The 21,561-nt window shown below is 36.2% G+C and overlaps 2 protein-coding genes and 1 long non-coding RNA gene across 4 annotated transcripts in view; 2 read left to right on the top strand and 1 right to left on the bottom strand.

Annotated features, from left to right (window-relative positions):
• slc4a10b (solute carrier family 4 member 10b) overlaps window positions 1–11,476 on the top strand; it is an 81,203-nt gene extending 69,727 nt beyond the window's left edge. For both annotated transcript variants that reach the window (XM_079619610.1, XM_079619611.1), the window contains 7 exons: window positions 830–898; window positions 1,498–1,671; window positions 2,575–2,697; window positions 4,906–4,970; window positions 7,028–7,123; window positions 10,339–10,362; window positions 11,373–11,476. In XM_079619610.1, coding sequence (XP_079475736.1) covers window positions 830–898; window positions 1,498–1,671; window positions 2,575–2,697; window positions 4,906–4,970; window positions 7,028–7,123; window positions 10,339–10,345 — 534 coding nt within the window. In that variant the 3' untranslated portion in view covers window positions 10,346–10,362; window positions 11,373–11,476. The remainder of the gene's footprint in view (window positions 1–829; window positions 899–1,497; window positions 1,672–2,574; window positions 2,698–4,905; window positions 4,971–7,027; window positions 7,124–10,338; window positions 10,363–11,372) is intronic.
• A 3,274-nt stretch (window positions 11,477–14,750) lies between these two features.
• LOC307001772 overlaps window positions 14,751–21,561 on the top strand; it is a 43,403-nt gene continuing 36,592 nt past the window's right edge. The window contains exons 1-2 of the long non-coding RNA XR_013798319.1: window positions 14,751–14,847; window positions 16,921–17,125. This is a non-coding gene — a long non-coding RNA (uncharacterized lncRNA). The remainder of the gene's footprint in view (window positions 14,848–16,920; window positions 17,126–21,561) is intronic.
• On the bottom strand, window positions 18,576–20,566 carry gcgb (glucagon b). Its single transcript, XM_079618688.1, has 4 exons — window positions 20,471–20,566; window positions 20,273–20,378; window positions 19,736–19,891; window positions 18,576–18,955 (listed from the first exon to the last, which is right to left on the bottom strand). Exons 2-4 carry the CDS (start codon window positions 20,371–20,373, stop codon window positions 18,835–18,837), a joined length of 378 nt encoding a protein of 125 aa, XP_079474814.1. The 5' UTR covers window positions 20,374–20,378; window positions 20,471–20,566; the 3' UTR covers window positions 18,576–18,834.

The raw sequence follows: 21,561 nt of genomic DNA, 5'->3' as shown, positions 1-21,561 counted from the left end.
TCCGTGTGCTTTTCTGTCGTCTCCTTTCACGTTCATATGTAAATTGAGCGAGTTATTTTGTCCATTAGATCGAAAGATCTGATAAACCCATACATTTACCCACACATAGACCCTCCCCTTGAAGAAATCAGGACAGAAGTGGTTGAAAGTGGACAAAAGAGACGGATTAAAACACCAGATGTAAACGGGAATGTGTCTCCCTCGTCTAATTGTGATCTGATTGACCCCGCTGAAGTGCCTTGAAACGCGCAGCATGATTCAATGTGTGGACGTAATTTCCTCTGAAACAGGAAAACGGGGCGGGGCATATCAAATAGCTCCTCCCCTTTTTTTAAATAGCCAATAGCATTTAGTTTATATCACAGCTCGGCCAGAGCCGTTGAACTCAGTAAAGCCACAGTTTCCTCCTAATCTCCTCCATATCACTTTAAAATATAACATTCTGTGCAGAATTCAAACGGGTCCGATAAGTTTTCTGGTCTGCGGCGACTCGATCACATGATCCGCTCTGTGTGTCGTGTCTCTGGACCGGAGCTGATGCGATTCACGTGACACTAACCAACCAGACTTCATTTGCCCCAATGGAAAGCATATCTGAATCGTTCCCTATCCCCTATATAGTGCACTATGTGCCATTCACCAGAAAATAGTAAATGTGTGATCATGTGACCGATTTCAGCCGCAGCTTCAGCATCAATAATGTAGGGGGCGGAGCTTCAGATTCTTGAGAGCATTTGATTGTTTTTATATTATATTTTTATGATTATATGAGGACCTAAGGGAGAGAAAAACGAATAGTAACAAACATTTTTTACTATTGTCTCCTTAGTTCATTCCAATGCCGGTGCTGTATGGAGTTTTCCTTTACATGGGTGCATCTTCACTGAGAGGAATACAGGTAAAGACACCGTAGACAACGTCTGTGTATCTAACACTGTGTCTTAACCAGACGTGAAGCGATGCTGCGACCTGATAAAAGACAACTTTTACATGTCAATCAGAGTTTTAGTCATAACCGGCTGCAATGGCGATATACACAACGCTTCTATTTCCTATTTCTATTACAAGTGAAACTCGAAAATGTGTTTAATATGGTGCAAAAGTTCATTTATTTCAGTAATTCAACTTAAAAGGTGAAACTAATATATTATATAGACTCATTACATGCAAAGTGAGATATTTCAACCCTTTATTTGTTATAAATTTGTTATAACTAGAAAAACCTTTTCACAATATTCTGATTTTAAATTTGAGGTTTTCATACGCTGTAAGCCAAAATCATCAAATGTATAACAAATAAAGGCTTGAAATATCTTACTTTGCATGTAATGAGTCTACATACTATATTAGTTTCACCTTTTAAGGTGAATTACTGAAATAAATGAACTTTTGCTCGATATTCCAATTTTTTGAGTTTCACCTGTACATGTAAAGAAACTTTGGAAGTTTTCTGGTTGAAAAGCACTGCTCTAATATACATATTTGTCATCCTCTTAGTTTTTTGATCGTGTGCGATTGTTCGGGATGCCGGCTAAACACCAGCCAGACTTCATTTACCTGAGACACGTCCCGCTCCGAAAGGTTCATCTGTTCACCATCGTCCAGCTCAGCTGTCTGGTTCTCCTCTGGGTCATCAAAACCTCCAAGGCTGCCATTGTCTTCCCAATGATGGTATATGTTTAAAGGGGTGGTATAATGCCCTTTTCACAAGATGTAAAATAAATCTCTGATGTCCCCAGAGTGTGTGTGAAGTTTTAGCTCAAAATACCCCACAGATATTTTTATATAGCATGTTAAAGTTGTAAATTTGTGAGCAAAAACGCACCGTTTCTGTGCCTGTCCCTTTAAATGCAAATGAGCTGCTGCTCCCGGCACAGGGGGCGGAGCTACATACAGCTTGTGTCCTTTTACCTCACACACACATGCACTGAACATTTCAAAAACTTTTAGCCTTTTATGTTGAAACCGGAGTCAGAAAGATGGAGAGACTCAAGTGACAACATTTAGTTAATATTTCTGAATGGTTAGTTGATGAATTTATGTAGCTTATGTGTAGTTATTTTCTAGTCATTTATTAGCATATTCTGTCATGATAATCTATAAATCGTGTTCCGGGGGCGGGGTTTATGTAAAATTTTTATGTCACTAACCCGGGAGGAATGTCGTGTAGTTCCTACCAGCCGTTTGTTGTAGTCCTTAAAAAGCGATTTCTTTAAAAGCAAATCTCTTCCTTTGCTTTGAACTTTGAGCGTTGTAACTTTGCAGATGTTGTTTATGATCAAACAGCAACATTACACACTAACTAGAGTTAGAAAAGTGAAATCATAATCAACCCCTTTAACATATATTTGCAACACCAGTCAAAGGTTTATATATTAAATCTCCTCTCAATCCATTAAAATGTATAGTTTTAATTTAGTGAAGAAATTCACAGGCACAAAACTAATCAGAAGGTTTTAAGATCATGGAAACATATAGACGTTTCTCCGCGAGTGTAATTGCCTCTCTTAACTGGTTTGATGAATGTTTCTGGTGAAATATGTGATAATTGAATTAGTGATTTGCTCCTGGCAGGTGTTGGCGCTGGTGTTTATAAGGAAACTGCTGGATGTTTTCTTCACGAAGAGAGAGCTCAGCTGGCTCGACGACCTCATGCCCGAGAGCAAGAAGAAGAAGCTGGATGACGCTGAGCGAGAGGTGAGCTTTATTTGTTATCCAATTGTAACATTCACTGTGAACAAGCACTTGTAATTTGGATGCAAGCAGCAATTTACAAGGTCCACACAGAACAGAAAGAGTTAATGAAATGCACAGATGTGCCTGACATCGAAGAGGGCTTTAAAAGGCAACAAGAGACTTCTAATCAAGTCATTAACAGTACTGTTCAAAACTTGTGTTATTGTTTAAGGAAAAAGTATCTAATGCTCACCAAGGCTGCATTTATTTGATCAAATATTCTAGTATGTGACCCTGGACCACAAAACCAGTCTTATGGGTCAATTTTTAAATTCATCATCTGAGAGCTGAATAAATAAGCTTTCCGTTGATGTATGGTTTGTTAGGATAGGACAATATTTGGAAAATCAGAAATCTGAGGGTGCAAAAAAATCTAAATATTGAGAAAATCGCCTTTAAAGTTGTGCATTTATGTTGCCGATTTTGCTGCATCCACTCACAACATTTTTTATATATATATATTTAAGGTAGGAAATTGACAAAATATCTTTGTGTTGTGCTGCTTCATATTTTTGTTGAAACCGTGATGCATTTTTCTTCGGGATTCTTTGATTAAAAGAAGGTTCAAATGAACAGCATTTATTTGAAATAGAATATTTTGTAACATTTTAAATATTTTCAGTCACTTTTGATCACTTTAATGTGTCCTTGCCTATTAAATGTATTCATTTCTGTTATAAAAGAAATACATTTTGATCCCAAACTTTTGAATGCAATGCCCTCTGTTGGATTTGAGTGGTATGACGACATTCACTCATGCTTTTATTGATACTGAGCCTTATTTATTAAAACATGAGCAGAATACATTTCATAAATCCAAATGTACATAATTTATTGGATAAATAAATCACGTAATCCCTCAAGATTTCAGATTTCAAAATGTTACAACATAAACTGTACATTTGAATGACTGTTGAAAGTCTTGTGTGCATTTGTTGTTTTTCCAAATACTTCAAATCAAAGTTTATAATATTTTGATTTATCTGGGAGCTGGCTTGCTTTAATGCATCAGAAAGTTTTATTGAAGACATTTTTCAAATGCCTATGAATAAAAAGAACGGGAAAAACACATTTCTCTGTAGCACAGAAGCAATTTAGTGAGTTTGCTACTTTTATCTAATGCATTTATGTCAAATAGACTTTATGTGCAGAATATTTCCCTCTGAATTCATTGCACATGATGATCTTAATAATAATAATAATAATGAATAATAATAAGCAGACCGAACACACATTCATATTCATGGTTGATTAGACATTATTCTTTTCCAAGTAGATAAAAACAACAACAATTACCAAATACAACAATTATAATTAAATACTCTGAAAATATTTGTCAACTATTCCTTCACATTTAGTTAGTTATATATCCAGATAGCATGCATGCCCCGTTTTGTGCAAATCAGTTGCATGGTTACATATTTTAAATATGAAATAAACAAAAATAAAAAAAATCAGGAAAAACATCTGGAAGATCTGAGATAAGGAGACAAAATTTCTCAAATCAGCCACTTATGTTTCATATTGTTGTACTTTTGTTGCTAGGCAGCTCTAATCCATCATATAATTGAGATTATTACATTTTGCCACTGAAATAACCCCCATGGAGAATTTGGTGACTTTTAGTCACAGAGCGACAAAGTTAAAGCTGTTTTTAAGAAGAACAATAGATAATAGGGGGATAATAACCTGCTAGAAAAACTTGACTGTTTGGACCCATAACACCACAAGTAATTAGTATTTGGAAGATGATTTCTATATAACTGAATGATTCAACATGACTTGCTGGTTGAGTTTATTTATATAAACTGAATGAGATTTTGAGAACTCACGGAGGTCCTGCTTTAATGAGGAGATCTGATTTGTGCTCCAGTTTTACAGTTTGTTTTTCCTGCATTTCCTGCACTTTCTGACCCCCTGGCAAATAATCTCATGTTTTACTCTTGCTAAAATTGCCATGATTCGTTTCTTATAGAGGGACCCCGATTCACCCACCTCAGTGTCTCAATGCATTCGTTTCATGCCAAACAAATGGAACAGGAATTGATCTGCCAAAATGTCCTTCAGCAAAGTTATTTAATCTCAAAGGGTCTCTGAAGTTCTCTTTGGCTGGACGGGAATAAAACTCTCTCTCTCTCTCTTTCTCCTTCTCCCTGTGTTTACTGCCAGGAGGAGCAGAGTATTTTGGCAGAGGAAGAAGGAATCGTACAAGTGCCATTGGAGGAACATTACAAGTATGGACCAGATTTTCCTAACTTATTCTCACAATAGCAAGCAATACTAGTTTTTGTTGGCTTATTAAAACAGTAAGGCCATAGTTTCAGTGATGGTAAAACACGACTTTTGAGTGCAGTATTTAACTTAATTTAAATTTCCCATATTGTACAACTTTCTGAAGTTTTATTTTAGGTTTTGATGTCCTTAAGAATAATATATTTGCGGTAAAAGTACCAAAAACCATCTCAATATATCTTTACAGCTCCTTTCTCAGGAGCTCTGCCAAGAACAGGTCGATTTTGGCATGTCTACTTAATATTCATGAGCCTCTCTTCTGATTGGCCTGTTGTTTTCTGAGTGACCCACCATTGGTGACTGAGTAGTTCTGACATCACATTTATACGGAAGTCACAACGGCTTGTGAAAAGGCACAGCTACTTTATGCAGGCTGTATGCTTTTGTCTGTGGATCGACTGTTTTTAAGCTTATATGTTAGTTTCATAGCACCTAGACCTCTGTTATCATGAAAGAAGCCAGCAAATTTCAGTTTTGACAATATGGGACCTTTAAAAAAAACAGCAATAGAATCAGAATGTGCACAAACACACACTCTTCAATGGGGTTCTGCATAGAACTCAATTTTAAAGAATCCTTTTAGCCAAAATGAGAAATGTCTTAAAGGAGAACTCCGGTCAATTTTAACATTGAGCTCATTTTTTTGTAAATTTGGAGTGCTGTCAATACAGAGAACAACGACAAAAATCGGTGTTGCCTACACTGTGTTATCCTCTTTTTAAAATGTGCACCCTATTGACTTGAATGGGGCAAGTTTTAAACCTGCTTTTATCCTCTTAACATCCTTGATGTGTCATTACAAGTGCCCAGCCATGTTAGATGATTCCTTCATAGTGAACACGGTGAATCTGACTGCATTAGATGTGAAAGATATAAAAAAAAATGATGTTAATTCAACAAGCGCACATACCTGTATTTAGTTCCTGTTTTCGGTCGAAGTCCACAGTAGTCGATTGTCGAGTTCACGCGGATAGGTTTAGTTACCTATGATCACGCGCGTGAACTCGACAATCGACTACTTTGGACTTCGACTGAAAACAGGAAGTAAATACAGGTATGTGCGCTTGTTGAATTAACATCATTTTTTTTTATATCTTTCACATCTAATGCAGTCAGATTCACTCGTGTTCAGTCTGAAGGAATCATCTAACATGGCTGGGCACTTGTAATGACACATCAAGGATGTTAAGAGGCTAAAAGCAGGTTTAAAACGTGCCCCATTGAAGTCAATAGGGTGCAAATTTTAAAAAGAGAATAACACAGTGTAGGCAACACCGATTTTTGTCGTTGTTCTCTGTATTGACAGCACTCCAAATTTACTAAAAATTAGCTCAATGTTAAAATTGACCGGAGTTCTCCTTTAAATGAATGCGTACTTTCATATTAATGGGTTATTTTAATGTTTTCTAGTGATAAAGGTTGCTTATAATTCATACAATTTAGTTAAAATATAAATTAATTCAAACTAAATTCATAAAATGATCCAGTGTGAGGTTCTGCTGTATATATATGAAGTGCCTGACAGAACTAAATCATAATAAAAAAAAACTGCATTTTTCAAACCAGCCAATGCACATGTGCAGTCTCAGCGATTGGCTCTTTTATTTAGAAGGCGGGGCTTATTCCGCCATATTGTGTGTTGCACTTTCTCCCATTCATATAGTAATACGAGTGCACCATCTTTGCATATCTAAAGTCTTTGGTATAGATAACTACAGTATATACATACATATTGTGCATACTTTACACATATACACAAGATAATATTGAGAACTAATTCAAGATAAAGAGAGTTGTATAAATTCAAGAGAAGTGATATAAATCTAGACAAATTACAGTTACATATCTTCCAGTAATACATTTTGAAAAACATTTATTAATTAGTGGTTGTCAAGCATTCACTATTATATTACAATTTTGAGTCTGAATTTCGATTTTATGCTTGTTTTCATGCACACACCTGAATATTAATGTTATATTTATATGATATTTTTTTCAGAGATGATCCGTCTATTGTCAACATTACTGATGAAATGTCCCGAGGCTCCTTTGGAAGTACTTGGAACACCGTCAACTCCAAAACTGATCCAAAAAGGTTCTGATTAATTTTCATATGAAATGTTTTTGGTATCTTTCTGCAACATGATTTGAAAAATCGTTCATGTTTATGGCACTTGGCTGTAAACGGTGTGGAACAAGTTACACTGTACGATTTATAATTTTTCTTGTCAGACTGAATGAATATGATCCCCACTGTAAGCCATGTCACACTGTGGGATCTCAGCTTGTCTTGAAAGGAAAATTGGAAAAATAATGAGAAACGATGTGTGTGGAGCAAGCGGTGGTTTGTTGTTGTTGCACTAATGGCGTCGTCAGGTTCTGCACTCCTATTGGTTTTTGGTATTTGATGCTGTTGTATGAGAAGTTGATCGCAGCGGTCATTAATCGGCGTGTCAAACTAGCGATCAAAGACTTCAGATTTTAGCCTAGGATCAGAGGAGTCTTTTAGGATTCTCAAAATGTGTCTCATACTGACAAATCGTACCGTGTGTATCCTGCTTAATTCAAATCAGTGATGCTTGCAGAGTTAAAATGGAAAGGTCCAGATAAATGTATCATTGTTTTACTGTAGTATTTACAGAAATTGTACACAAAATATCTGTCACTTAGTGGTGCGGTTTGCTTGGTTAATTTGGTCCGGTCCAAAAAAAACAACAAACATTTAGTCCTGGTCCACTTAGCGTTCACATTGGCATTTTACTACCAAACCCAAAGATACTGAACCTAAAGGCATAAGGATGTGTTCACAACTTGATTGGCTGGCTTTTTTGCAACAGAACTTACCGAACGTCCAAACCAATGCTGTTTGCTGTGCTAAATGTGCTCGTTTTATGTGCATAGTCGACATATTATGGTATTTTGACCAGCTGGGAACTCGTGAAGAGCTTATAAAATGTGTTAGGAGTCAAAACAGCATTAGGTATCCCTCCGTCACACACACACACCAAGATCTGCTGTGAGAAGTGCTGTGATCTGCTGTGTTCTGATGCCTGAACTGAACTGTGACAACATCACGACTATGACGAGAAAAAACATCTATGCTTGAGCATTCTGTCCTGTTTAGGGTCGTATCTCGTGACATCATGTCCTTTGGTCCATGTTGCGTTCATATTTCAGTCAAACCGCACCAGAGTTTGTTTGGAAGTGGATCGAGACCCATCTTTTCAGGGTGTGTTCACATTAAAACAAACCCTGGTGCGATTGCTCTGTTAGTGCGGTTCATTTAAATAAGGGACCTTTCACACCTGCCTTGTTTGGTCCGGATTTTCTGACTTTTCAGTTTGACCCGAATCAAAATTACAGGTGTGAAACCTCCAAACTACATGCAGCACCAACTGTACTCAAGGCTAGTTCAAATTCGCCAAATGAACGTCCTTGTTGTGCGAACATTTTATCGTCGCATTGGGGAGAGACCAAGGTGATTGGCATTTTTTTTCCATACTGGCCGTCTGTTTCAAAAGATGAGTTGTCACGTGTGATTTATAATTGTGTCCTTACCGGAACTTCCTGTAAATGGTCTGAAAGTCTGAACCATACAGAAAATGCTTTCACACTAGAAACGAACCAAACCTTTGTTCAGTTTGATCCGGACCGAGACTACCTCTTTTCGTTGGACCAAACAGACAAAGTTTGGTGGTTTGTTTGGTTGTTTGGTGGTTGTTTGCATGGTTGTTTGGAGAAACAACTCATCTTTTGAAACAGACGGCCAGTTTGGAAAAACTTCAGCCAATCACCTTGGTCTCTCCCCAATGCGACGATAAAATGTTCGCACAACAAGGACGTTCATTTGGCGAATTTGAACTAGCCTCGAGTGTAGTAATGCCGTAATAATAACAGTATAGTGGCAAGATATGCGTCTGTTCATTCTAGCCTGGTAATACCAGACTATGCTACTTCACTTTGCTTCGTAGACAGAGTCTGGAATGCCATAATAGAGAAGTGTTTTCTCTCTCCCTAGGGGGCGCTTGTCTGAAGTTTAAAATCATTGGTTACCCGTAAGCCAATCAGATAAGTTTAGTAAGGACGTATGTTATGCGCCTGTACAGCCGCATCGAACCACAGACATCATGCATCGAACTCAAATCTATGATCGAACTTCCACTGTAAACCTGCTGTAAACATGGCTGTAAACGACTTTTGCAGATTATGCAAAGTTAATCTACGCATCCACGGTACAATCACAGCCTCTAAACTTATTTTTGACAGAGTGAAACAAGAAAATATTTGTAGCCAGCTCTCAAATTTAGGATTATATCTTTTAAGCACAGCCAGTGCCGCTGCTAGCCATTTTGGTGCCCTAAGCATAATTCCTTTATGATGCCCTCTACCCCGAGAAGCTTCATGAGGCACGCGCGCGGTCTCTTGCTCTTTCTCCCTCTCTGCCGTGCACGCGCTACGCGGTTTGGAGCACAGTCTCTGTCTCGCGGGCTTCCAAACCAACTCTGGTGTGGTTCGACTGAAATATGAACGTAAAACCGACCAAAAACATGATGTAAACGAACCAAAAACAGGAAGATGAGACTCTAAAGAGGACAGAAAAAGCTCAAGCATAACGTTTTTTTTCTCGTCATAGTCGTGATGTTGTCATAGTTCAGGGCATCAGAACCGCGTCTCCTCACAGCAGATCTTGGTGTGTGTGTGTGTGTGTGTGTGTGACAGAGGGATTTTTGATGCTGTTTTGACTCCTTTACACATTTTATAAGCTCTTCACGAGTTCTCAGCTGGTCAAAATAGCGTCATATGTAGCTACGCACATACAACGAGTGCATTTAGCCCAGAACACAGCATTGTTTGGATGTTCGGTAAGTTCAGTCTCAAAATAGGCAATGCATCATAAAAGCCGACCAATCAGGCTGTGAACATCCCTATGCCTTAAGGTTCGGTATCTTTAGGTTTATGTGATGAAAATGCCAATGTGAGCCAGGACTTTTTTTTTTTGTCCGGACCAAACGAACCAAGCGAACCGAACTACAAGTGTGAACACACCCTCAGAGTCTCGGACCGCTTGTTTGGTGCGGATGGCAACCACAGAGCGATCGCACCAGGGTTCGTTTTAATCCAACCAAACATGCCAAGTGTGAACACACCCTTAGTTTTCTGTGCATTAACTTAAAAAAATAGTTTACTACACCTTTAAAGGTCATTGTTTGTAAAGACGTGTGTACATATTGGACTTTTTTAATCCAATTATTTTGCATGATAACCCATTTAGATTTAATAATTTCTTTTTTCTTTGTCTCCTTTTCTAAGCATGTAGAGGCTGAGCCCCCAAAGGTAAGTGTTCTCATAGCAACATCCCACGTCACTTAAGGATCACATCTCGTCTTTCTTCGCATGGCAACAAGTATTTTGACCAAATTGGCGGCGTTGATTGTAATCCATCTGGAACAGACATTTACCATTATGTGTCTCTCCAAGAATGTTTGAATTCACCCCAATTTTCCAACCCAGTTAGTCAGTCGAAAACAATAAATCATTCACATCTCTCTGGAAGTGTCAGACAAAGATAGACAGCATGTGATCGTCTTTTGTTGTTGTTGTCGTTTTTTACTACATGGACAAGAAAAATGTCTAATCAGCCGTGAATATGAATGTGTGTCCGGTCTGCTTATTATTATTTATTATTCATTACTATTATTAGGATCATCATGCACAATGAATTCAGAGGGAAATATTCTGCACATAAAGTCTATTTGACATAAATGCATTAGATAAAAGTAGCAAACTCACTAAATGGCATTTGTGCAACAGAGCAATGTATTTTGCCCATTCATTTTCTTCATTGGCATTTGATCATTTATTGCAATAAAAAGTTCTGACGCATCAAAAAAACCAGCCAGCTCCAAGATAAATAAAAATATTATGAACTTTGATTTGAAGTATTTGGAAAAACAACAAATGCACACAAGACTGATGATTTTTATGAGGAAAATCACTACATCCAATGATGCATTGCATATGACTATCAAATTATCAATGATGGAACAATATAAAATACCACATATTTGAAGTGCATTGCACAATGTAATTTGCAAAGCTTCACGGGAGCCTGTTTTTATTAATTAGTTTACTTTATTAGTTAATTTGTGGCATCTACAGGAAGACTCTGAGCTTATGATTGAAAGGATATTATAGTATAATTAAAAATCTGTTTTTCAATGGAAAAAAATTAATTGGATTTGCCAAACTGATTAACATTCAATAAAAACACTCATTACACACTGAACTGTTGCCATTAAGGTTAATTCAGGAGAACTAATTATCATTTTTATGTTATTTTGCAGCCTGTCCAATAAGAGAGCGCACAAGAAGCGTCGACGGAAAGAAGAGATATGAGAATCTGACTTATATGATACACTGTGTTCACACACACACACACACACACACACACACACACACACACACACACACACACACACACACACACACAATTAGTTAGGGCAAATTTGAATCAGAATAACCCGTACACAAACTCTACCCCTAACCCAACTCCTGAATGAAAAGCGTTCACAGGTGTGTTATGCTTAAAACATTATTTGCTTTATGAACAACTTATCAATGAGTTTTTACAGATTTAACTAACTTATGGACACATTATCCAGCAGTTTTGTCCTTAAAGTATGGGTAGTTTACAAGTAAACGCACATATAAAGCTCCCAGTCTCGTCTTGTGTTTCTGTATTTTTAAAGTATATATCACAATGCTAAGCTTTTTAGCTTCTAGGTATAAAGCCTGTACATACATAATAGTAAAACCAGCAAATAAAGCATTGGTTGTTCATGTGTGTAAGATGAGCAGAAAGTGTGGCAGGATTTTAAACTTTTATTTTAAATGCTCTCGGAAGTATTTTATATGTTTTGTATTTTTGAAAAACTGTTCCTGCACAACTTTCACATTCCTAAAGATGCCGTTTTAAACAAACACGTAGACTACAGTATCTATATATACATACATATATACAGTAGGTGAGCTAAACAAAAGGATATTTTTCAGCTTTTTGACGATATATTCAATATTGCCACTAGAAAGACACTTCACTTCTCTGCAGTCACTGTACTTGCTATAAGACACTTGGATAAAAAGCATAAAAACATATTGTAAGTTATTGATATACCTGCAAACATATATATATATATATATATATATAAACTGTATTTTGCTGAACGCTTTGCATTTATGCAACGGAGGATTTGCAATATTTGTACTAAGAATGCTGCTTGTGTAAATATTATTTCCATCTGACTTGCCAAGAGTTCATAGCTCTATTTTGAAGGCTGTATGTTGATACTCAATGCCAAAGCGTAGATGTGTTTTCATGCTAATAATGATGATGGAAGGACATCTGAAATCATATCGGCTGCACATCAGTAATCTGTCCCCTCAAAATGATTGTCTGTATAATCTCTTAAGCAATGGAATGCATTATCTGGATACTGTACTGTAAATGCATCTTCAGACACAGATTGCATTCCCTTTTCATAAAAAAAAAAAAGCAATAGAGTTTTAGAAGTACGGGTCCATCAAATAATGATTTTTTGAATTTTGTTGCATGTTGAGTTCCTCATACAATTAATTATTTCCATTTAATAATCTGTAACTTCAGCCATTTATATTGCTATACATATTTATAACAAGAAAATCATACATAAATCTATTCATATGTTTTACTCTTATGTTTGTTTTGTATGGATTATAGCTTCACACTCCGATGGCTTGATTTTGAAAGACGAGATTGATTGTTATCATGCTAATATTTTCAGTTTATTCTGACTTAAGCTTAAGTCCTATTATATTTCTGGAGTAACACGTCTAGTTCTTTTGACTGTGTGTTGATGTTTATGTAAATTATCTGCAATATCACTATATCCTCTGTGCGTCTGTGTGGTGTGACTTTGGGATCTTTTAATAACTGTGCATTAAATGTTTTTTGGGGGGGATATCGCATATGTATCCTTCATTTGCACTTGTATTTCATATTTGAAGTTTTTGTTCCTGCTATTTCTTCTACAGTGAAATAAAAAGCTCTGCCATATGAATATGGAGGATGTGTCCCTGTATGTTTCTGTTGACTGAAAGAAAAAACTGCATAACAGTACAGTGGAAATCATATATCAGTCTGACATAATCTATTACATTTGATTTTCTCCACTTCTCACATGTTGAGATGGCTGGAAATTACAGTCTTACTATTTCTCAAACACTGAGATGAATATTTAATAAACTAAAACTTCTCAAATACACAAAGACATAACTTCCCCCTCTCTCTCTTTCACTCTCTAAAAAAAAAAAACATAAAAAAAAATGCCTTAAACATACCATGACATTAAATTACTGATTTTGCTCATTTATTCATACAAGTTTTAAATTTTACTTTAAACTTATTTGACATATCAGAAGGCATTACCTGTGTGAATAAAAATCAACATAAATTTGAATATAATTAAACCAGAGCATGAATGCGGATGTTACATTGCGGAATAAATGATGATTTCAACAGTGAATGATAAAGCTCGATATACAGTGACAATTACTCATTACTTTGATAAGCCTATGTGATCAATGTCATTGGAACAATGTACGTGTGTGGCTTAATGTACAAATATGTTTTGGGGCAACTGTATTTTTTTAGTATTATACTATCATAGAAAAACATCCTCAGATTTGTTAATAATAAATGTTGATGTACAAGCCAAACATAGAAGAGGGTTTCATAAAAACTATTGGGATTTATTTGGGATTAGACTAGAGGGATTTGAATTTTTGGATTTCTAAAGTATGGGGAAGAAGACGGTTTATGAAATTGGGATTTTCTTTTACAAAATACCCTTTTTATTTTTGGTTGCAAGTACAGTCGTGGCACGAACAGTGTGTGCCTGCCAATTTTTGAATGGGCCAAGCCAAGTTGAAAACACATTGATGTAAAAATGCGGGTCAATATGTTGACTTGTTTATTTTTAAATCATTGGTAGAATTTAGGGTTGCTTTTGAATTAGCATTTTACAAACAAATTGATAATGAATCTTTTTTCAAAATAAGGTGGTGTGAGAGAGGCGTTAGTGACAGTGAGCAAGGCCATAGGAATATGTTTTTTAATAGGTAAAATTGTTTTTTGTGCGCGCGTGTGTGTGTGTGTGTGTGTGTTTCATATAACTATTAGCTCTCTAATGTTTTGGAAATTGGTGTAAATTAAGTTAGTAAGTCAAAAAAGTAATAGAAACTGAATAGTTTGATAAGTCAGTAGAAGAATAGGTAAACAAAAGGTAGTAAAAAAGTATAATAGTTTAAGGAGAAATTAAACAGTAAGTGTGAATTTTAGGCGTGTGCAAATCTTTAATGCAAATAAATTCAATTGTATAGTAAGTCTCTTAAAATGAATGCCAAAATGAATACAAAGTGTAGACTAAATGAAAAATTTAAATTTCCATATGAGTAAAAGACTAACTATAACACTATAATGATATGTCCCTTATAATGACAAGTATATATTAGCCTGTTAAAATTTTCTGTTAAAGGACAATACCGCGCTTTTTACCCAATCAGAAACAACCACTGCCTGTCAATCACTTTGCATTCTTGTGTTTGCTGGCAGCTCATTTGCTGGCATGTGTATTTGTGGGCGGGGTTTGCAGAGGGGTTTTCCGCATTGGCTGTAATGAAGCAGAAGTTAGCTCACCTGTTACTCGCTCGTTTGTGTTGAAGTGGTCTTGTTTGTCAAGCGAGAAGACGATTCAATCGTTCCTGTTCACTTTAAATTAGAGGGTGAGTTGCAAGTTTTTGTTATGGTTTCCACAAAGGCAATATATTGTTATTGGACAAAATGTGTTTGATTTGTATCAAAATCTATAACATAATATACAACATTTTTGAATGTCTCATAGCTGTTAAGCTACAAGTATCACTACTGAACTGCAAAAGTAAACACAAGCTCTTTAACGTGCTAAGGGTTAGTTCACCCAAAATTTTTAATTCTGTTCTCATTTAGCCTACTCAGTTGTTTCAAACCCGTAAGACTTTCGTTCATCTTTAGAACACAAATAAATATATTTTTGATGAAATATGAGAGCTTTCTGTCCCTCCATTGATCGGTATGCAACTGATACTTTGGCTTCAAAAAAGTGATAAAGAGATCGTAAAACTGATATGAATTGAGAGGTTTTGTCCACATTTTCTGTGGAGACTCGATTGTTTTATATGATGAACAGATTTAGGCTGTGATTCACATATAAACTTTCATTAACTCACACATCATTTATGGTGAACGGAGGCTCAAGCATTGAGGTTAATTACGCATCATGTTTGAGCTTCTCAAGAACCAATGAGGTTCATTCTCGTGTTACGCATCACGTTTGAGCTTCTCAAGAACCAATGAGGTTCATTCTCGTGTTACGCATCACATTTGAGCTTCTCAAGAACCAATGAGGTTCATTCTCGTGTTACGCATCACGTTTGAGCTTCTCAAGAACCAATGAGATTCATTCTCGTGTTACGCATCACATTTGAGCTTCTCAAGAACCAATGAGGTTCATTCTCATGTTACGCATCATGTTTGAGCTTCCACGAGAACCAATGAGGTTCATTCTCATGTTACGCATCACGTTTGAGCTTCAGCAAGAACCAATGAGGTTCATTCTCGTGTTACGCATCACGTTTGAGCTTCTCAAGAACCAATGAGGTTAATTCTCATGTTACGCATCACGTTTGAGCTTCAGCAAGAACCAATGAGGTTAATTCTCGTGTTACGCATCATGTTTGAGCTTCTCAAGAACCAATGAGGTTCATTCTCATGTTACGCATCATGTTTGAGCTTCCACAAGAACCAATGAGGTTCATTCTCATGTTACGCATCACGTTTGAGCTTCAGCAAGAACCAATGAGGTTAATTCTCGTGTTACGCATCACATTTTAGCTTCAGCAAGAACCAATGAGGTTCATTCTCATGTTACGCATCACGTTTGAGCTTCAGCAAGAACCAATGAGGTTCATTCTCGTGTTACGCATCACGTTTTAGCTTCAGCAAGAACCAATGAGGTTCATTCTCGTGTTACGCATCACGTTTGAGCTTCTCAAGAACCAATGAGGTTCATTCTCGTGTTACGCATCACGTTTGAGCTTCAGCAAGAACCAATGAGGTTCATTCTCATGTTACGCATCATGTTTGAGCTTCAGCAAGAACCAATGAGGTTCATTCTAGTGTTACGCATCACGTTTGAGCTTCAGCAAGAGATTTGTTCTCACGTGTCAAGCAGGGTCAGTTGAGCTTCTGTTTATGTTCGCTGATCAATGTTTATTTTATAACCCTAAACCTACCCAACCCATCACACATATAGATATATATATAAAACATCACATAGTATTTATAAGCTGTTTTTCTCATGGGGACTAAAGAAGTGTCCCCACAAGGACAACGATTTTGGGTATTGCCATCTTTATGGGGATATTTTGTCCTCATAACAGGACCACGCATGCGCAAACATATACAGTAGGTTTCTACATAACATGATCATTTAGAAAGTTTTTTTTTTTTTTTTTTAAAGAATCCTTTATTTAGCAAGGATGCATTATTATTATAAATGGTGACAATAGACATTTGTTTATGTTAGAAAAGATTTTTATTTTTATATATATATAGGAAGCTGTCAAGCTCCAAAGTGATAAATAATGGACCATATTATAATCATAAAAGTAGTTCCAAGTGCATCAGTCCTATGTAGCTTGAGGAGTTTTTAACTTGCTGTTTTTACCAGTGTTATATGTATGAAGTATATTTAGGTTCTCCTTTTAAAAGGAGTGAACGTGCAGGCTTGATATTTAGTATTTTTTTTTGTTGAACAGATGGTTTGTAGCATCAGCTGACGGCTCCGAGAGAGAGACCTGCTCCCAGGACGGACTGCATCTCTGGCATCAGTGCTGTTTTCTTCGAGCTGAAGGACCAGAGACGTGCGGCCCCAGGATGCCCGACAGCGCTGGATAATTGACACATTTCCACAAGGCTTTGGTGACTCCCATCTTCTGTCAGTGCCATGTCAGATACGGTGAGGTAAGCACAAGTGACACATCGGGCCAGCGTACAGCGCTGAAGTAAATTCTCCTCTGGGATTATGGAGGGAGATCACCTGAGTGGAGGTGAACTCTGAATTCTGTTTGTTATACTGACAGAACGATTGAAGCCGTTTGACACATTGGTTATTCTGTTTGATTGCAGTTGCTTTCCCACATGGATTGTGTTTGATTTGCAGCATTTGCTTGCGTGTCATCTTGACAAATGGCGTTATAACTGCTTATGAAGTCTGAATGTTGTATGTTTTCTCAAAGGGACAGTGAGGTAAATGTGTCAGATTCTTTTCGTACGTTAAATGAACTGAAGGTTATCCTCTTAAACTGCTACTCAATGGGTTTTGCATTCAGACTCAGATTTTACATTGGGCAAGTGACAGTAGCAAAATAATTGATCATTAAAACTAAAGTAAATGTCCAAACAATATGCAAGAATATTAACATGACGTCAGCTGTTTCCATCCACACGTTTTTATCCGAATTAAGTGATATCGAATGAAAAATGCCTTATGGAAACAGTAAAATTCGATTGAATTTCATGAATATCGACTCAAATGAAATGCGTTCGGTCTCATCGGATTTTATCTTGATCGATATACGGCTTATGCGATAAACGCTGATGGAAACGTTATTTGCCGAATAAATAATGAATTGCATTTTGTCTAGCAAAACTTTGTTCGCAAATGTTGGCTTGAATGTTGTGCGATTCAGTGTGAAAATGAATGGAAACACCTTAAAATGTCTCAAATCAATTCGATATACCAGTTTGATCGCAAAACAGCATGTGACGTCATTACCATAGATATACATAATAAAGGCTAGATGTCTCGTCCGCGCTGCTGGCCAATGGAGGTCGATGTCTGCACACGGCGGCCATCTTGCCACAGTCAGCTCACTCACTCGTATCATTGTGTTTTAATGGTGCATGTACTTTTTAAATAACCATAACTTGCTCAATTTTCTACCGATTTTCAAACGGGTTGGTTTGTTATAAACGTCAGAGATGTAGTTATGACACTGTGTACTTATGAATAATTATAATATTATATATTTCAACATGTTCAAGCCTCCAGAATTATAGCCACGTTAATAACGTTTGTAAGAAACCAAACCGTTTGTAAATCCGTCAAGGTTTCAGCGAGATAAGAGTATTTGTGTTCGTGCAGATCATCATCTTACAGAAAGCTTGCCTGTGACAAGATGGCCACCGGGTGATGACGTTCGAGACTCCGCCGTAAGACATCTAGCCTTTATTATGTATATCTATGGTCATTACGCACAGGTTTTTATTCGCTTTAAAGCCGTTGGATGGAAACACACTTTCACCAGCTTTATTCGCATGAGTTTTTTTTACCGAACTTCAGATAATTCGATTGACAAGTGGATGAAAACTTAGCTATAGACTGAACAGAAAAAGGACCATTTTGTTTTTTAAATGTCTTTATTTTGAAATGCGTCTACAAATTCAGGTATTAAATAACTGCCAAACAATTGAATGCACAAAACACAATGTAATAATGTAGTCTAGGTTCATATTTTTCAAAATTGGTTTACAGAGTCGTTCAAAAACCAAAGGACCAAGTGCATTTGAAGAAAGATTTATTTGCATGATTCGATGTAACTGACAGCACTAGTCATTATAAAACAGAGTATGGTAGAGTATCACAGTTATGCAGGGTAGTGTTTGGAGAATCACTCGCGTCGCCCTCTCCCTGTTTTCAGCCAGGACACAAACTCTTTTGCCGCCTGGTCCTGCAGGTAGGAGCTGACATCACTGGTGTATGTGCCGTCTGCGTGGCGTCGTGTGGGGACTCTGGGGGGAGAACGCATGCGTGGTTAGAAAGGCTGATATTCTTTGTAATAAACTATATACACTTATACTTCCGTTTTTTTTAGAGTAGACATTTTATAATGTTACAAAATATTTCTATTTCAAATAAATGCTGAAAAAAACGTTCTATTAATTTAAAGAATCCTGTAAAAAAAATAAGTATCACTGTTTCCATAAAAATTTATAAAAATAAAAACTGTTTTCAACATTGATTTCTGAAGGATCATGTGACACTGAAGACTGGAGTAATGATGCTGAAAATTCAGCTTTGATCACAGGAATAAATTACTTTTTGCAATATATTCAAACAAAAACTAGTTATTTTAAATTGGAATAATATTACACAATTTTACTGTATTTTTTTATCAAATAAATGCAGCCTTGGTGAGCATAAGGAACTTCTTTCAAAAACATACACTTTTTACCAAGTCAAGTAAATTAACACTATTATTCAAAAGTTTTTTTTTAAATTATCACCATTTGGTAATATTATAATTTTTTTTAACATGTATTCACGTCATGTGGGAATTACTTGAAATTAATTTCCAATGAGTGAAAAATATTTTTTTAAATGTATTTTTTATATTTTCCAATTCTAATACATTTCATAATTGTATTCATGCAACTTCTCTTACACGATGATTGACATGTCATGTAAAAAAAAAAAGTTTTAATAGTTCAAGATGGACAAACAAAAAGTTTGTCTTTTTTCTTTTTTTTTCTTAAATCTTTTGAAAGTATTTCCTGACCTTCTAAACTTACCCGCTCCTTTTGGAGTTCATTAACCACTGAACGAAGTCTTGCGCTCTCCTGGTCTCCAGGTATTTACTGTAATCGTTTGAGAACGTGCCTTCTGAATGTCTCTTCATGTTGTTAACTTCTCTGGGGTCATTAAATAGTGCTTCCTCAGACATAAAGCTGAAACGCAATGTTAAATCCGTCATTCTCCAAAAAATCGAAATCCATCAAGACAAGAGCACGCCTGAATCACATTTCACCCCAAAATCAAAAAGAAAGGAATAATGCATTCATTTTGACATAAAAATAATTTCATAATGCAAAACATTTATATGACAGTGAAACACTTTTAACATAAAATGTGAAACATTTCACAGTAAAATTTGTAATATTTACCTAAAAAAATAACCTAAAAATATGCTTGATTTTCTTTAAGCACCATAGTTCCTTTTTTATTTTGAGGTAAAATGTGTCCCAGGTTGCGTTTGATTGTAAAGGGAACAATCAAAAATCTTAGAGGCCATTAAAAAATGAAATAATTAATAATTCAGTTTCTCTTACCTGGTGTTTTCTTCCGTGTCTTGTATGGGAATCTGCAGGCTGCTCTGGATCAAGATGAGAAGTAAAAGTCCAATGAAGGCGTAGTAGATCCTTACCATCATCTTACCTGAGGATGCAGACCGTACAGTTACTCAGTAAAGCGTTCATGCACTCCGCCTGTAAAGATGTAGTGTAGTGCCAAAGAGTTGTCGGACTCACCTTAATTTGTGTTGGGTCGTCACGGAGAAATATACTCAACGATTCTGATGTTGTCTCGCTGATCTCACCTTCCTGGCTCCCAGTGCGACTTCACAGTCCCAGCCTGATGTTCTGAGTCTTATATAGTGATGCCCAGGTGGCATGATACACACACACACACACACACACACACACACACGTTAGTTTCAATCCATTAATCTCAATGCATCAGTGTATTTGCACTGTGAACCTGTTTTAAGAAGAGGTGATGGGAGAAATGGTCAAACAAGTCACTTTAGGGGAAAATCAAACATGATTCTGTCCTGTTAAAAACAGAGAAGAGCAAATAATTGCACAAGTACTTTCAGGATGAGACACATTCAGTCAGATTTCCAGGAAGTGATGTTTGTGCTCTGCAAAGCTTGCTTTTTGTGAGAAATCATTAGATATATTCTTTCACGATTTCAGGGAGTTTTACACTATATATTCTCTCTTTTTTTTCTTTTTCTTTTTTTTTGGAAGGATATACAGTGGCTCCAAGTATTTGGACATTTAAGTCCTACTTAAAAAGGTCTGCATTGCATTAGATATACATATTAAATCAAATTGCTGCAAGATCTTTTCTCAGTAATCTCACTTTTATTTATTGTTTGTCTATAAACTTTTAGGTTTTATAAAATATATCATACACTTTAACAATGTAGAATATATGTCTGTTCTGTTGTCATTTGCATCATATTTATATTTATTTATGCATTAATTATAGAAATGTTTATCGTAAACTGAGGCTGCATGTCCTTATTTTTTAAAATGCTTCCTAAATTCTTTAGATTGGATCAACTGTTAGTTACTGTAATGCCTCATTCTCACAGAGATCAATGTAATTACATTTAACTCTTTATTATTATTATTATTTTATTTTTTTCAATCTTATTCTTCTTCTTAACAGAACGAATAGCAACATTGATGCTTTTGTAGTTGTAATAACCACTCTGATCATGCTTTGGTCTGTTTGAAAGCATAATCGGTGGTGCAAACAAGTAGCTGGACACACACGAGTGGTTTCAGTGCAAAAACCTGGAATAAATAAATAAATGGATTGATTTAGTTTG

This window comes from Phoxinus phoxinus (assembly GCF_949152265.1).
Source record: "Phoxinus phoxinus genome assembly, chromosome: 7".
NCBI classification, from domain to species: domain Eukaryota; kingdom Metazoa; phylum Chordata; class Actinopteri; order Cypriniformes; family Leuciscidae; genus Phoxinus; species Phoxinus phoxinus.
This window is presented reverse-complemented; position numbering and strand designations above follow the sequence as displayed.